This window comes from Coffea arabica, chromosome 7e (assembly GCF_036785885.1).
Source record: "Coffea arabica cultivar ET-39 chromosome 7e, Coffea Arabica ET-39 HiFi, whole genome shotgun sequence".
Taxonomy (NCBI): Eukaryota; Viridiplantae; Streptophyta; class Magnoliopsida; order Gentianales; family Rubiaceae; genus Coffea; species Coffea arabica.
The window spans coordinates 44129974-44148088 of record NC_092323.1 but is presented as its reverse complement, the minus strand read 5'-3'; the positions used below and the strand labels follow the sequence as shown (position 1 = coordinate 44148088).

General features: G+C 38.3%; 1 protein-coding gene and 1 pseudogene across 1 annotated transcript; both read right to left on the bottom strand.

The window, feature by feature from the left end:
• Positions 1-1611: 1611 nt before the first annotated feature.
• Positions 1612-12388, bottom strand: LOC140011390 (inositol-pentakisphosphate 2-kinase-like; annotated as a pseudogene).
• Positions 12389-12589: 201 nt separating this feature from the next.
• On the bottom strand, positions 12590-17836 carry LOC140011389 (uncharacterized). Its single transcript, XM_072060179.1, has 8 exons — positions 17807-17836; positions 17431-17491; positions 16591-17064; positions 16295-16373; positions 14578-16060; positions 13877-14062; positions 13439-13711; positions 12590-13300 (listed from the first exon to the last, which is right to left on the bottom strand). Exons 1-8 carry the CDS (start codon positions 17834-17836, stop codon positions 12590-12592), a joined length of 3297 nt encoding a protein of 1098 aa, XP_071916280.1.
• Positions 17837-18115: the final 279 nt, after the last annotated feature.

The following is an 18115-nucleotide window of genomic DNA, read 5'->3' as shown; positions in this document are numbered from 1 at the left end:
CTCCCTAGATAAAGGAAATTAGCTACTCATGAATGATTTAACAATCAAACTCACAAGTTTATTAATGCAAAATATCATGAAGTACAAGTATAAGAAAGGTAAAAGAAAGCTTAGCCAATTGAAGGTAAAGCTCTCCAATTCCTGCTATGTTCTTGTACAAGATGGTTACAAGTGAAAAACCAAATGCTTCTCTAAGAACTCTTAACTAGAGAGAAAACTTGTTGCAAGAAGGAAAACTAGCTACGTATGGTAATGCCTGGCTTCTCCCCTATGTTTCTGCATAAAAGGTGGTAGAAATTCCATTCCTCTCACTTCATAATTTCCTCCACTCAGATTTTGTAAAAAGAAGTCAAAGATATGATGTTTCCTTTTTGTCCACACTCATTTGGTCTTCTCTTTTATTGCAGAAGCATGTGCACCGAATTCCCTTGCATCTTATAGCTGGAAAGTGGTATGAACACAAGAGAATTGACCGAGTCAAATTGCAGAATTTCGGCTATAAAACGCACCTAGATAAAACGCGGCATGAACTCGCTTTTTCTCTACTCGCGTTTTCACTCTGGCCTTATTTCAACTGTGATTTTCTCCATGATAAAGGCCAAACTAGCTTTTGTGCAAAACACAAAAGTTGTAGCCCTTTGAGTTAGATTTCCAATGCTTCAAGAATCATCCAAATAGGAGCTTTGTAACCTGAGATATGATCGAAATACTGTCACCTGTTCAAACCTCTGTTTTAACTTCCGACCACAGAATGCAGCTTCTGTATTCCAACGTTTTGCCCATGAAGATGGCAGAAATGGATTTCAATGTCTTCATACGAATTGTAGGTCTCTTTCTTAGCTTTAAAATGGTATAAAGATCACCTCAATCCGATAAGTGTAGCTCCAGATATGGTCAAAATACTGAAGAGTGTCAAAACTGACTTGTATTGCATTTCCTCACTTGAACGTTTTTCACTTCATTCTTCTTGTTGCCACTTGAATTCATCACCAAATCTCTATTTTTTACCTCATTTGACATCCTTTGGTGATTGAATCATCATTCCTGCATAAAAATGAAGTTTTTACCATTAAAATCAATAGAAATGCAATATTATCCACTTTTACCAAAAATATATAATTTTACCAAAAACCTCTTTATTTTATTTATAAAACTAAATAATCAACTCAAAATTAACTAATAAAATGCACTTAAAAATACGTAAAATAAACTCTTATCACCCAGCATTTCACGAACAGGGAAAGAGACTCAACGTTGCCAAAATGCCTTTTTACATATACAAGGCCACAAACAAATGCTATACAGTTTCTCAATGCCAACACCCGCACACGCCTGACCTTTCCCTCTCACCAAGCCCCCACACAACAAAACAAAAAATAGAAACCAAAGAACAGCATTAATAACAAATAACCAGCAAAGAAAACAAAAAGTAGGAAATTGATTTAGTGGGCATATTCGCCCAATTACAATTGCTTTTCATTTCTTTTTTGGCCACGAATAAAATTTACTATACAAAGCCTCAAAATCAGGACATGCTTGATTAAAAGATGTGATATGGATGAAGTGTTTGTGCACAGTATAACTATATCGAGAAAGTCAGAACAGAAAAGGTCAGACATAGTTCACAACGATCCCGGCGCTATCAACTCTAAGAAAGAACTCATCAATACTCATTATCTTGAAAAGACAAGGTCACTACTCATCATCTTGAAAAGTTAAGGGGTAGCAAAAAGTCCGGAAAAAAAAGTCTTCCAGTATTTAAGAAATAACAACTCAAAAAACTTCTGCAACTAATGTCAGTTACCTGCAACATCCTTAATATGAGAACCATCTTCAATTACACTAGACTAGATTCATCTGAATCTGGTTATTCCGATCACTTACCTTGTTTTCAAGCCAAGGCTCTGTTTCTATCATCTGAACATAGAAACGAGCAATCTGCTGGTATAACTCATAGTAATACACCACTTTTTTTCGAAGGTTTCATATCCAAGTCAATGAAAGATACCTGCACAAAATGAAGGTCTATGAGCTACAATCACATGATAAATCCAAGATGCAACACAAATACCTTTACTTGACATTAAGAAAACAAACTGTAGACAGATTGGAAGATGCTGCAAATATGCCGGTATGCCAGTGGTGCAGGAATCTTCAATGATGATTACAAATCCAGGTGATACCAGAATAAGGTTCCTATAGAATCCCAATATGCAAAAAAAAAAAAATAAACATTTACTTTTTTGCATGCTTATACCAGTGCAAGTCCAGACTGTATGATTGTAAACAAAATCATTTCAATTCAGATTTATGGTCCAAATTTATTCCAAGTACAAAACTGTATAAAGAACTTTAACGCAAGCAATAAATACAGGGAAAATGACTGTAATGAGAAACTCCAAAAAATGCATCATTTGTGGTAAGCATGGGCAGAAAATTAATATTCTTTTGCACCTCATAGTTAAAACTTTGGTTTGTTGATTCCAGGAAGAGAAAATCATATGGAGAATTCACATCCCCTCTTTTTTGGGGTTGGAAACTAAGCATCACGCCCAAATCTTTTGCAGTTGCAGCAATTAAATAGTCTCTTAACAATCTTCAAGCTTTCATCCAGTGGCATTGAATATCCTTTTGAAAATTCATCCCCATCAATCTCTCTACATACCAAACAAGGTTGAGAAACAATGTCATAATATGCATGAATGACGCCTTCAATATCGATTACACCAAGTTTCTAGACTTCAAGAAGTTGATCCAACAATCCCGATCTCAAAAGTGCCTCAGTGATGAGCTCTAGCAATTTCTCTATAAGCATACCATTGTCAGCCATAATGACATGCTTAAGTGCATCTTCAATATCTTGACCAACCATGTAATTAGTACTTTTAGTTCCACCATCTAAGCCCCCAAATACAAGGGAACCATTCAAGAAAACCCCAAAGTTGATCAGTGAAGAAGTATTATACAAGGCCTTGATCACTTTGTGTACTCTATCTTTAGCTCCAGAAAACATATTCAGTGGGTTAAAAAAAAATATTCGCTAATTTCTAATATCTGATGCATTATATGCAAGAGGAAAAAGATAGGCTACAATTATGTTGACTTATTGCTACAACATGCAGAAAAGTTCACACTCCAAAGAAAACAAGCAGAGGTGGAAACGCCACCCCTCAATGACACTAAATTAAGATATTGTAATGCATCACATCTTCATTTCAGGATTGAAATACCAGAGAGAAATTTCTAAAATTATGATGATTTTTAAAAAAATTCTACAAAGGGGGCATTTTGTGTATGGTTTTCTATCCTTGGGGTCTTCGCATTCAACAAATGCGAGTTCTTTGAGCTCGCATTTGCTGAATGCGAAGTCTCCCAGAATTTTTCAACCACCGAAATTCAAAAAAAAAAAACAGACCTCGCATTTGTGAAATGCGAGGTATATGAGCTCGCATTTTACAAATGCGAGGTCATACATACCTCGCATTTAAGTAACCACCCAGGCAACAATATAGAAGGCATTTTACAAATGCGAGGTAAGTAACCACCCAGGCAACAATATAGAAGGTCATTTCCTTCATTCTTTTTGACGTTTGATTAATACGAATGCGAGCTCATATACCTCGCATTTCACAAATGCGAGGTAAGTAACCACCCAGGCAACAATATAGAAGGTCATTTCCTTCATTCTTTTTGACGTTTGATTAATACGTATTTGGACTTCTTATCTTTAGTAAATATTTAAAAGTCACTACCACTAAATATGTCAAAGTTTTGATTTCTTGGCTGTAAACTTGTATGAATTTCATTTCACTCGACAACAGTGAGACTAACAATAACCATTTTTTGCATTTAAAATAGTGATTGGTGTATTCAAAAAATTTCTGAGTTTTGTGAGATGCAATGGCATGTTAAACTAGAGAAAATTAGCTGATCATTGCTCAATGTTATGTTTGTTACAAAGGCCTCCCATCTTAATTTAACTTAATTTGCAATTAGAGTTACCTTTCCCATAAGCATTTGTAGCTGCTTTTATTTTTCAGTTGTTCTTTAATTATAATTGCTCCCGTTTATTAAATTATTTTAGATGCAAATTTTGGAACTAAAAATCCATATTTTGCAAACACACTATTTTTGTTTTTGCATTGACATTTATCATAGAGAAATAAATCCTTTTTATTTTAAAACTCACACGAGTTAGAAGTTAGCAAATGTAAGGTCTCAGCACAAAATTTTATGTACTAGTAATTCTTTGTATATAAATAACAAAAAAGTTATATTGCTTATAGATTAAAAGATTTGATAATTATATTGTTGGAAACACCTACTTTTATTATTAAATAATTTTATAAAGAAATAACTATACATGTATAGTTCTTTATACGGTTGGAAACAAGCTTTGGCTTTGTGTTCAGATTGAGGTCCTCACATTTGCGAAATGATTATTTATCAAATGATTATTATGTGATTATTTATCTTATAGATTAAAAGATATACTTTCCTATAAATATAAAAATTATAATCACATAATAATCATTTTCAAATTAAATGAGAAAAAAATTCCCAAACCACATATATTTATTTCACTAGGATATTTGAAAAACATTTTATTTGTTTATTGTAATTTATTATGATTAAATATATATATAAATTTTTTTTGAAAAAATTTTGATGGAGTCTCCCCTTAAAAGTAGACTAAACTCCCTGTCAGCAAACCCAAAATAGACAACATTTAATCCAAGCAATATTTCCAACAACTTGTCAGCCAATAATCACAAACCACTGCAAAAGCACAAGTCTTTAGTAAATTAAAAAATAGAAAAAGTAAAATCAAGTTAAACATCCAACATTCCACAGATTAAGAACAAAATGCAAGCAAATCCATGCACAAATAATATAGTGATCCTAATGGTGTAGCTTCAATCATCATCTTCATCTGCAGCTCCACCCTGAGGTGGAGTAATGCTTAAATGATCCTCTATACGTGCCAAGCGAGTGTCCATCCTCTGCAACTGGAAAAATAAATTAAAATTAGTAGCACAAGACTATGGTACAAGTAGAACTACCATTTTCAAAATTAGCCATACTCCACAAAAAAACCAATAATTGCAACATCTGAGTCAATGAAAATGAGAAACAAGTAGAACTACTCCAGAATGAAATAATACCTCTATCAGACCAGCATGAGATGATCTCGAACATTGTTCTTTAATATTATAACCCGGTCACATTCAACAAGAGTAGATGCATTGATTTCCATGGTTCATGCAGTTGAATTCCAGCCCCAGCCCTTAACATGTTTAAGAGAATCTTTTTCCCATTTAATACATACATATCAGAGTTTGCAGGAAAGTGTGATGGATCCTAAAGCTAGCATGGATAGCATGAGGGTGCTAGTACTTCCAAGTACAGATGCCCCTAGTAGCAGTAAAAGTAGAAATTATACTAGAAGCTACTCAGATACCGTAGACTATGATAAAACACATAGCAGTCAAATGTGTAGACATTGTAATAGCATGATAGCCCAGCAACTAGGCAGATCCTCTGCTCCATTTCTGTAACAAAAACTGGGCAACTTCATGAAGCCTATCAGACCAAATGCTTAAGAAAAACTTTAACTAAGTCCAAACCTATAAACCAATTAAGCAATATACACCTATCAACAGTCCTAACATATACTGCAATCACCACATGTGACAACTAATATCTTTGAGGCAGGGTGTTTTAGACTAAAAACTAAGAAAGCCAGGACAAAGTTTCTTTGCAGCTTCGGCATGGCTTCTTAAAGATTTTATTTTTTTGGTAGGCTAGCTAGCTACTTAGATCTTGGCATTAACTAGCTATGGTTCTTAGATTGCTGCTTTTCCTTTTTTTCTCTTTCATGTTTCTACAATACAATATTGATCCACGTTAATCCCATGCTGCCTCCACATGAAAGCAATAGCTAACTGCTAACCTCCAGCAAAATTAATCAAAATAAAAGAAAAAGTATGTGGATGCAACCGCAACAGTCCTCAAACAGGAGACCAAATGCATCAACAAATTACACCAACGGCCACGAATAAGAGACAAACCGAAAAATTGCCAAATCAGAAAAGCAAATACAACAAGCCGAAACAACAACAACGCCCAATAAATTGCCAAATCAGAAAAGCCAATTCAATTCAGAAAAGAAAAACCCCAGAAAAATAAAAGAAAATCAGAAAAAAAAAAGAAATTCATACCTTATGCTGTTTCTAAGCAACAGAGCACAGCCACGAATTTGAAAGCCATTTGCCAAGTGAAAGAAAATGTGCAGTGCAAATGGGACACAAAATTGGTTGGGGAGTCCTGTTGTGGTTGTAAAAGTGGCAAATTGGGAGGGGGAAGAGAGGCGCAGCTGGCTAGCAGAGATGGGTTCCGAAGAGGGGTCCAAGCTCTACAATGGCCGAGATCTTCCGACGCTTCCGACGAGAAAGTTGTGCCCAGATTTCGCCTGATGAGAACGGCTACAGCTCTACAAAAGAGAAGAGCTTCCGACGAGAAGGCCGCGAGATTCCGACGACAAAGTTGTGACCAAGATTTCGCCTGACGAGAAAGATGGAAGCTCAACAAAAGAGGAGAGAGTGAGGAGTGAGCTGGATGGAGAGAGTGAAGAGAGAGTGAGACAAATTTGAATGGCGATTGGGAGCTCTGGCTTTGTGCTCAGATTGAGTAGCGAATGCGAGCTTGTTTTTCTTTTTTTCGTAAAAGACTGACCTCGCATTTGTGAAATGCGAAGTATCTGAACTCGCATTTCACAAATGCGAAGATCACACTTTTGGAATTAACTTCAAAAATTATCCCTCTTGTAGAATAACTTTATTTTTTCATCACAACTTAAGAATTTACTCAAATACCAGATCATTCAAAGCTTACCGTCCTTTCATGTAACTTTAGAGCCTAATACATCTTCAAACGAGTGACACTCCTTTTCATTGCATTTCCTTCTTCAATAAACTTTGAAGTTGGAAGAAATCCACATTTCGGCTGCTTTATAGAAACAAATGTATTACTTCATTTGACACCAAGAATAGATAACGCCATGAAAAAATAGAACGTAACATAAACTTACATATTGAATCACCTTGATCTCCACAAATAAACTATATTCTTCTTTAAGTGTACCTGAGAAGATCAATGTATATTATAACAGAGGAAGTAACACAATTTCAAAAGGGCAATTCCCTATCAGCAAACATGTTGGCATAGCATCCAACTCAAACATAGGCAGGGAAGAACAATTAGGAAACAACTAAATACTTAACAAAGTTAATCCAAGATATACAGTTGAACAATTGATTGACCTTGTGACGACCCCAACTAGAGGGTTGGCGGGTCGCCTGCCTAACTCTCGCCAGGACTCACGCAAGGAAAACCGACTAAACCCTTTCCACGTATAACTTAACCCAAAACAAAATTCGTCACCCGAACAATCCAAACCTTTGAACGACCAAAATACTAAGAACACATTAACTTCAGAGATAACATTGCCATGGAACATCTGGACATTCACTCTTAAACACCTCTCCAACCAGATCAACACGTAACTACAAATATACGTTACAAACCACAAAGTGAAATCAGAAAATACAAATTCGTTCATACAAGCCAAAGTTTAGGGTTTGCACTTTTCCAGCTTCAAGTGGCAACCCAAAACAAAAGATACATAGTCCAATTCCTAACCACATTTACAAAAGTTAAAGGTAGACTTCAAGTCTCTCGGATGCCAAAACCTGTTCAGGAAAACAAATAACGTGGGGTGAGCTAAACCTCAGTGGTGCCCCAAGCATGCAATCATATAAACATGTAGCAAACAGTAATTTCAAACTAAATTCAACAAGTAGGAAAGCGAATAACAGCACAAAGTTGGATACAGGGCTGTCAGGAGCCATTTTCCACGCACTTGATCAAAATTAACCGCAGTTGACCCTCCGTCAACTTTCACTATCTAAAGTCCATGTAGATTCTTATTTTTTTTATCTTAACACGCTCCAACCAACTTACTCCCACCGGACCCGTTCTTCTCACGAGAGAGTTTGGTAATACTCGAGTATACCTTTTTATAGACTAGTCGAGGGATTCACCCCACGACGTCACAACACGTGATTACCAAGTCAGGATAAGAGGCCCTCCCACCCTAAGGTGTGGTACGTTCCCCTGCTTGGTGGTTTAGTTGACGAGTCCACGCTCCAGTCAACAATTGCAAAATTTTGGTACTGGAGTTAGGATAAGAGGCCATCCCACCCTCAGGTGTGGTACATTCCCCCACTCAGTACTTAACTAGTGCGAGCAAGATATTCGAGAAAACATTACAAATAATTCACCACTCGAAAGGGCTAGTGCGATAAAGTACACGCTGCCCACTTCGATGGATCAGAAAATCCACTTCCAATTATCACATAACAAGTCAAGAAAGCACTTTAACACATTAGTCATAGAACAAGCACGGACACTCACCAAAAGTGAAGCTCAAAAGTCAAGCTGGGAAATCGCAGTCCACGTCCTCGCTAAACCCTAGAAACCAAGTTTTAAAACTATAAGTTTTACTATACAAACTCTTGGTTTATATACAAAAGATTATCTGGTATAAAACTAGTTTATTTTCTCGGAATAAATCAATAAATCTCTTAGAATTAAAGTTAGTAAAGTGATAAAATATTTCGTATGATTCCTTTAAAGCTGCTTTTCTTTCTAGAGGTGCAACTCAAACCAAACTAATTCAAACAAGTTTTCTGGCCGAACAAGTTTTATATGCCTTTCATTTAAAATTATTAAAATCTAATGTTTTTAACAATTTTCCTCTAAAACAACTAGTTAGGGAATAATTTTACGAAAATTTTAAAGTTCGGAAGTTAATGCAATTATTTCTTAAAGGTAACAAAGCTAGTTTAAGTAAAGAAAAGAATTAACTAGTTAGCAAAGTTTTTTTTTTTTTTTTTTAAAGTCCCGACACTCAAATTTGAGCATTATCGTACTATACTCAATTTCTATAACTTGATATTAAGACGAAATATTTCCACAAAGCTTGATTTAAAAGTACTCGAATTCAAAAGACCAAAACGGACTTCACAGTTCCAGCTCATTTGCACATTGTATTCCAAGTCACCAATGTAGTAAAATCACAATCCAAACATCAATTTCACTAGGGCTTCATCAATCATTAGCCCTATATCTCAACAGATTCAATTCCAATCAAAATTAAACAAAGGAAGTCCAAGATACCAAGCGATTCCAAACCACAATTCATGGACCTTCCAAGTACATTTCGGCCAAACCGTTTAAACAATTCCACCACGAATTAAACTCTTGCAAAATTTACTCAAATAGCCAAGAGCTTCATCAATCATTAGCTCTTGACGACAAACAATCATTCCTTACAACAATTAACTAGAAATTCAACCCAAAACAACAAGGAAAGCCACGGCTAGCTTACTCATAAACACTCCAGAAATTTAGATTCTCCCTTGTTTTGAAAACCAAGAAAGATTCCAGCAAATGACAATTCAAGACGTCCATCAAATCTCCACCTTTTATTTGCTTGAAACACTAAACACATAGCTCATAATCTGTCCAACCTAAACCAAAACAAATAACACACAATTCCAGAAAAATAATCTCACCAAAAGCCTCAACTAATTCGGCTAGCAACCATATACAATTTCCAGCAATATAACGGTCAGCCTAATACACATTTTCCTCCAATAATATCTTCAATTTATGTTCAAAGCTTTCATGCATGTTCAGATCAAGCCAAAATATGATATGTATTACAGTTTGACATAGAAATTCGGCCAAAATTCATAAAAAAAACTAGAAACTTCACCATTTCCTTCATTCGGACAACCTGGAAAAATTTCCAGCAAATAACTCTAGGAATTAAGATTTTTTTTTCTCTCTTGTTTTTTTTTTCTTTCACGGTTCATCAGCTACATGCAAGACCAAATAAACAGCTATCTATCAGTTTTGATCCAAAACCAAGTTCGGACAACATCAGAAGTTACCATCCAACCAGAAATTCATTCGATCCTTCTCGGTTAGCTTGCATGCAAGCAGATTTTATGTTCCTTCAATTTTCTTGCTTAATCAAGGTTGATTAACCTCATGCAAAGCTTAATCATCCAGTTTTTGGTTAGCTAAAAGCACATTTAAACTCAGATTATCACAAATTGGCCAACTAAAGCTGCAAATTTCCAGCTTACATACTCGGCAACTCCAATTCCTTCACCATCAGATTTCTTGAGACTTAACTTATCATCCAACCGCACCACCCTCACATGCATGCCCCTAAATAACTTCATCAACCTATAGACAACTAGTCTAAGTCCAGAAATTATCTCAGCTTGGAGCTCAACACACGCGACCAGCAGCGGAAATATTTCTCTCCTCTCGGCAGTCCAGAAATGCAGCCCGCTAGCTCTCCCTCTCCCTTGCTCAAGCTTGTGACTAGAATGGAGGAAGTTTGGCTCTCGGTCTCTTCACCAGCTCACGGATGGAAGGAATGAGAACAACAAGTCTCTCTTTTCTCTTCCTAGCTTACGGACAGAAAGGAAAAGAATGACAAGCTCGGCTCTCTCTCTTTCTCACTTCACTCTCGGGTTGCGGCAGAAAAAGGAAATGGAAGGCTGATGTTGTGGTGGATTGGAAATGATATAGAAGAGTGTGATAGTGGAGTGTGAGCCGACATTATGAATAGTGGAATGGTGGAGTAGGAAAATGGAACCGGCAAGCTGGACATGTTTGGATTTAAAGCTTGTTCTAGGAGGTTCCATGGCTGTATGGTTAATTTGAAATGGAGAAAGGCTAATTTGGTCATTTAACAACTTGTTCGACCTTCCACTTAAGCTTTCATTCGTAAACTAACTCCAAAATTTTACCCCAAAAGAAATTTGATAACCTACCCGTGTACTAATCTCGCTAAAATTCAATTATCGAGATTCAACGTCCTAAGTGTGATTATAAAGAATTTTGACCTAAAAACGATTTCGTCTTAATTCTAGGTTCCGTTGACACTTAACAATATTTACACTTAAAACTAGCTATCGGTATTCAAAGAATCAATATTAGAGCAATAAAACACTCTACGTCAAGAAATATTAACTTAACCTGGCAAAAATCAAATAATTCAATACTCTGCACAAATAAACTATTTGTAACCTAAAAATTAATTTTACATAGTTATTTAAGATCAACTAATGATAAAATTTATTAAAAGTCAAAAATGCAAATGCGACAAGTATATATATATATATATATATATTTCAAGGTTCTCACATTCTCCCCCCCCCCCTTAAATGAATTTTGTCCTCAAAATTCTCACCTGCTAATGAAATAATTCAGGGTATTTCCTCTGCATATCTTCTTCCAATTCCCAAGTTGCTTCCTCTATTTCATAATTTTTCCATAGAATCTTCACCAAAGGAATTTTCTTACTTCTCAATTCCTTCACTTCTCTTTTCAAAATCTTAACTGGTCCTTCCTCATAAGTTAATGACTCATCCACTTCAATTCCTTCCAATTGCAACACATGGTTTGGGTCGGGGTGATATTTCTTGAGCGTAGAAACATGAAATACATTGTGAATCTTGGCCATACTCGGAGGCAGCTGTAGTTGATACGCCACCTTACCTATTCGTTTCAAAATTTCAAAAGGTCCAATATACCTCGGCTTTAGCTTTTTACCCTTTTTGGACACTACTCCGCCCTTCACGGGTTTAACTCTTAGGAAAACTTTATCTCCTACTTCGAACTCCAAATCTTTTCTTCTTGTGTCGGCGTAGCTCTTTTGTCGACTCTGGGCAGTTTGAAGCCTTTCCCTAATTAGTTTTACTTTCTCAAGAGCTTCTTCCATCCAAGGCATAATCGTTGGATCCAAAGTTTTCTTCTCTCCTACTTCATTCCAATGAATTGGAGATCGACACCTTCTCCCATACAATGCCTCATAAGGTGCCATTTGGATCGAAGCGTGATAGCTATTATTATAGGCAAATTCTACTAAGGCCATATACTGATTCCATTTACCTCCAAAATCCAATATACATGACCTCAGCATATCCTCCAAAGTCTGAATTGTTCTTTCTGACTGCCCGTCTGTTTGAGGATGATAAGCGGTACTAAACTTCAACTTGGTCCCCAATGTCTCTTGAAATTTCTGCCAGAAACGTGAAACAAACCTTGGATCTCGGTCAGACACAATGCTTATAGGAATACCATGCAATCTCATGATCTCTTCTGTATACAATTTGGCCAATTTTTCCAAAGGAAAGCTCATGTTCACAGGTAGGAAATGTGCGGACTTGGTAAGCCTGTCAACTATCACCCAAATCGCATCACATCCTTTTTGACTTCTCGGCAAACCCGTTACAAAATCCATGGTTATGTGTTCCCATTTCCATTCAAAAATTTCTAGTGGTTGTAATAGACCAGAGGGTTTCTGATGTTCAGCTTTTACTTGTTGGCAGATCAGACATTTTTGTACAAATTCTGCCACGTCCTTTTTCAAACCGTCCCACTAGTATAACTCTTTCACATCGTGATACATCTTGTTCACTCCTGGGTGTATAGCATACCTCGATCAATGTGATTCTTCCAGAATTTCTTTCCTTAACTCTTCATCATCTGGAACCACAATTCGATCTCGAAACCTTAACACTCCTTCAGACCCTAATTTAAAGTCTAGGTTTTCTCCGTTTTGCACTTTCTCCAACGTTTTCTGGATCATAGGGTCCGTTTTCTGTGCCTCCTTAATACGCTCCAATAACGGGGATTTCAACGACAAGTTCCCAAACAGAATCTTCAATCTCTCCAAGCGAGTGTTCCAAACACTAACCTCTTCTAACATGTCCCATTCTTTTACCATTAACCCCGCTACTTGGGCCTTTCTACTTAAAGCGTCTGCTACCACGTTGGCTTTTCCTGGGTGGTAGTTTATTGAACAATCATAATCCTCCAAAAATTCTACCCATCGCCTCTGTCTCAAGTTCAATTCCTTTTGGGAGAACAAGTACTTAAGGCTCTTGTGGTCCATATAAACTTCAAAGGTCACACCGTACAAGTAATGTCTACATTTCTTTAAGGCAAAGACCACTGCGGCCAGTTCTAGGTCATGCGTTGGGTAATTTTGTTCGTGTGGCTTCAATTTTCTAGAGGCATAGGCAACTACCTTACTCATTTGCATTAGTACACATCCTAGACCTTCCCTAGAGGCATCTGAGTATACGACATAACCTTCTACTCCGTCAGGCAATGCCAACACAGGAGCTGATATTAAGCGTTTCTTTAACTCCTGAAAACTTGACTCGCACTTTGGAGTCCAAATGAACTTATTATTTTTCTTTGTCAGCTCTGTCATAGGTCCAGCAATCTTTGAAAAGTCCTTGATGAATCGCTTGTAATAACCTGATAGACCCAAGAAACTTCTAACCTCTGTTGGAGTTTCTGACTGTTTCCACATTGTGACTGCCTCAACTTTTGTCGGATCTACGGCAATTCCATCTTTAGAAACTTTGTGCCCCAGAAAAGAAATTTCATCCAGGCAAAACTCACACTTACTAAATTTAGCATACAATTTATGCTCTCTTAAAATCTGCAGAACTATCTCCAAGTGTTTAGCATGTTTCTCTCGAGTCTTAGAATATACTAAGATATCATCAATAAAGACTACTACGAACTGATCCAAGTACTTTTTAAAGACTCTCTGCATTAAGTCCATGAAAGAAGCTGGTGCATTGGTTAACCCAAATGGTATGACTGCGAACTCAAAATGTCCATATCTTGTATTGAAAGCAGTCTTAGGTATGTCTTCCTTCTTAATTTTCAACTGATAATACCCTTGCCTCAAGTCCAACTTGGAGAAAACTACCGATCCTTGCAGTTGATCGAACAAGCTGTCAATCAATGGTAGAGGGTATTTATTTTTAATTGTACCCTCATTTAATCCTCGATAATCAATACACAACCTCAAGCTTCCATCATTTTTCTTAACAAATAGAACAGGTGCCCCCCATGGCGAATCACTTTCCCTAACAAAACCTCTCTCCAATAGATCCTGTAATTGTATTTTCAATTGTTTTAGCTCTGCAGGAGCCATTCGGTACTGAGTTTTAGAAATCGGGGCTATCCTCGGCACTAGTTCAATCTTGAACTCCACTTCTCTCTCCGGAGGTAATGAGTTTGTTTGGATAGAGAGAATTTGCAAAAAAAAATTTTGCCTCACAAATCCCAATCACCTTTTTATCTTCCCAATCACCTTTTTATCTCACACACATCACATCACAAAAAGTGTTACAGTAAATATCTCAAATAAATCATCCAAATAAACTCTTATCCAAACAAATTGAATGTTTTTAATTCTTCGGGAAACATATCTGGAAATTCCTTTACCACTGGTACATCCTCCAACTTTACTTGGTCACTGGGAGCATTAATCAGGAAGGTTAAGAAACCTTGCGCTCCTTTATACAACATTTTCCTTGTTCGAACTCCCGATATCATAGCAGACGATGCTAACCTACCTTTCACATCCAATTTCAGGGTTGCTTCCCCGGGAATCCAAAATTCTACCACTTTTGCTCTACAATCAAGCTTAGCATGGTAATGAGCTAGGAAATCCATTTCTATGATAACATCATACCCTTTTATGTCCAAACTGACTAGGTCTACTAGCATCTTACGCTCTCCAACCCAGAACTCGCAGTTCTTATAGGCTAGGCTAGTGATTATACTTTTATTACCCATGGGTGTCCTAACTTCAAGATCAAAGGGTAACTTAACAGGTTTTACATCAATTCCGGACATAAAAGTTGGATTCACAAATAAATGAGTTGTGCCAGGATCAATTAGTACTCTAGCTAATCGGTGAAAGATTGGAAGAGTACCTTCCACAACCTCCGAGGAATCAGGTACGGGTTGATCGTCTATAGCGTACACCCTGGCAGGAACTTTCGGCCTATTTCCTCTAGAAGTGGCTTGCCTAGCACTCGGGATACCACCTTCTTGTATTTTTGGACAACCGGCAATCTGGTGCTCACTGCTTCCGCACTTCAAGCACTTTCCTTCTTTCCTCCAGCATATGTCCTCAGTATGGCCAGCCCTCCTGCAATACCCACAAGTTACTTGAGGGGTGGTCACACGACCTCCTTGCGGGGCGTTCCTAGTTTGACTCCTTCCACTTGGTCTTCCTCTAGCTCCGATATCTCTTCCCCCGGCGCTTCTTGCCCCAACTCCTCTCGCTAGAGCGCCTCGTGGTGCTCCAGGACTATTTACTCCACCCGTTCCTCGACCCACTTTGGCCGGTGGAGCATTTGCATAAGTCGGCTCCCGACTGCTGCTAGAGCCAAATCTTTTCTTGGCCTGGAAGGATTTTACTTGAGCTCTGGCAACCTCAACCCTCTGAGCTCTCTCAACAGCATCAGCAAACGTGTCTATCCGAACAGCAGCTAATCCCTCCTGAATTTCCACGTTTAGTCCTTGCACAAACCTCCTTATACGCCTTTGCTCCGTGGCTACTAATTCAGGAGCAAAACGGGACAATTTCGTGAATTGAATCTCATATTCGGCGACACTCACCGCCCCCTGCCTATACTTGATGAAGTCATCCTCTCTTTTCTCTTGGATAAGAGGGGGTAGAAACTTGGCGTTGAACTCCCGAGTGAAGTTCGCCCAAGTCCTAGGAATATGGTTCCTGTCCCAATTGACCCTAATTAGGTTCCACCAGGAACGAGCAGCTCCCTCAAACTGGAATGCTGCGAAAGTCACTTGTCTCTCCTCCGTATAATTTAGAGCTGTAAAAATGTCAGAGATCCTCTCCCACCAACCTTCTGCTACCTCAGGTTCTGGTCCTCCATAAAACTTAGGAGGTCCAAACTTCAAGAATCTCTCTAATGCCCGATCCTCAGTATCGATTGGGCCTCCTTGGTGATGTACCACTCCATGGGCTTGGTGCTCAGTCATGCGCTCTAACACATCAGTAATTCTATTAATCGCGGTGGCCACTGGATCTCCGGCCACGCTCCCTTGACCATGGTCTTGATTGACCTCAGGTCCCCTATCACCACCAACCTCGGGGTGTTACCTAGTTGATCTCCCACGTTCTCTACCTCTAACTCGTCGATCCATAGCCTAGTTATGCCTATATATAAATAAAGCAATTAATCGAAGGTATTGATATTTATTTACTTATTATTATTATTATTATCATATATATTTTTCTTTTGTAAGTAAAATCAACATGAATATTAAGGAAAAGAAATTAAAACACTCAACACATATATTCACATACCAAGGTTCATACAAATAGTAGGTTAGGGTGCCTTCCGAAAGTATGGCACACAAGTTTAACAAATATGTACAAACAATCCCTTAAACCAAAAATAGGGACATAGTGCCTCAAAAGTAGGCCATCAAGCTAGACAAAATGCTATGACCTATCTAGTGTCACCCTATCTAACCCTGGATACGCAGATACAAACAGATCAAACCTAGTCTAACCCTCAGCAGGGCTGCCAGGAGCAACGTCCTCCTCAGGGTCCTCCTCTGGATCCTCCTTCGGGTCCTCCTCCGGGTCCTCTTCAACACCCGCCTGAGCAGTGCCCTGAATGATACCCATGACCTCGTCTATCATCATAGTGGCGTCAGCCCTAATACCCGCACTCCTATCACATATCTCCTCAGCTACTCGAGTCAATCGAGACCTCTGTCTCCCTAACTCCTCACGAGCAGCCTCTGACCTAGCCCTCTCGACTGCTAACCTCTGCTCGAGCTCAGCTATGCGGTCAAGCTGAGTATCAACCATGATGCTCAACTCCTCGACGTCCTGGGTCAAAGTATGATTAGCGTCCCTCAACTGACGACGCTCGTCGTCTAAGGACAACACTAACTCATTAGGGTAGGCATATGTGAGCCTACACTGGCATCGGGGGTACCTATCAGCTGGTGTATAACGTATACGAGGTCCTCCGTTTCGTGGCCTATAAGAGATGGACCTAAGAGGCTCTACATGTCCATTAGTCAATCCGTTACCATTAGCATGTCCGTTTCCGTTTTCCATACCTGCAAAATAACCAAAAATCCAAAAGTTAAAACTTAAATAGCTAACTTGCTCAAGTACTACTTAGGGCATGTCTAATTATCTCGCTTCCTAGCTTCTACAAGTCTCAGTGTTTCTAACATATCTAATAAATCTTTCAAATAATTTTTCTAACCTAGGCTCTGATACTACCTGTGACGGACCCCACTTTCCCTAAGGCGAACCAGAGGGTTGGCGGGTCGCCTGCCTAGCTCTCGCCAGGACTCACGCAAGGAAAATCGACTAAACCCTTTCCACGTATAACTTAACCCAAAACAAAATTCGTCACCCGAACAATCCAAACCTTTGAACGACCAAAATACTAAGAACACATTAACTTCAGAGATAACATTGCCATGGAACATCTGGACATTCACTCTTAAACACCTCTCCAACCAGATCAACACGTAACTACAAATATACGTTACAAACCACAAAGTGAAATCAGAAAATACAAATTCGTTCATACAAGCCAAAGTTTAGGGTTTGCACTTTTCCAGCTTCAAGTGGCAATCCAAAACAAAAGATACATAATCCAATTCATAACCACATTTACAAAAGTTAAAGGTAGACTTCAAGTCTATCGGATGCCAAAACCTGTTCAGGAAAACAAATAACGTGGGGTGAGCTAAACCTCAGTGGTGCCCCAAGCATGCAATCATATAAACAAGTAGAAAACAGTAATTTCAAACTAAATTCAACAAGTAGGAAAGCGAATAACAGTACAGAGTTGGATACAGGGCTGTCAGGAGCCATTTTCCATGCACTTGATCAAAATTAACCGCAGTTGACCCTCCGTCAACTTTCACTATCTAAAGTTCATGTAGATTCTTATTTTTTTTTTCTTAACACGCTCCAACCAACTTACTCCCACAGGGCCCGTTCTTCTCACGAGAGAGTTTGGTAATACTCGAGTATACCTTTTTATAGACTAGTCGAGGGATTCACCCCACGACGTCACAACACGTGATTACCAAGTCAGGATAAGAGGCCCTCCCACCCTAAGGTGTGGTACGTTCCCCTGCTTGGTGGTTT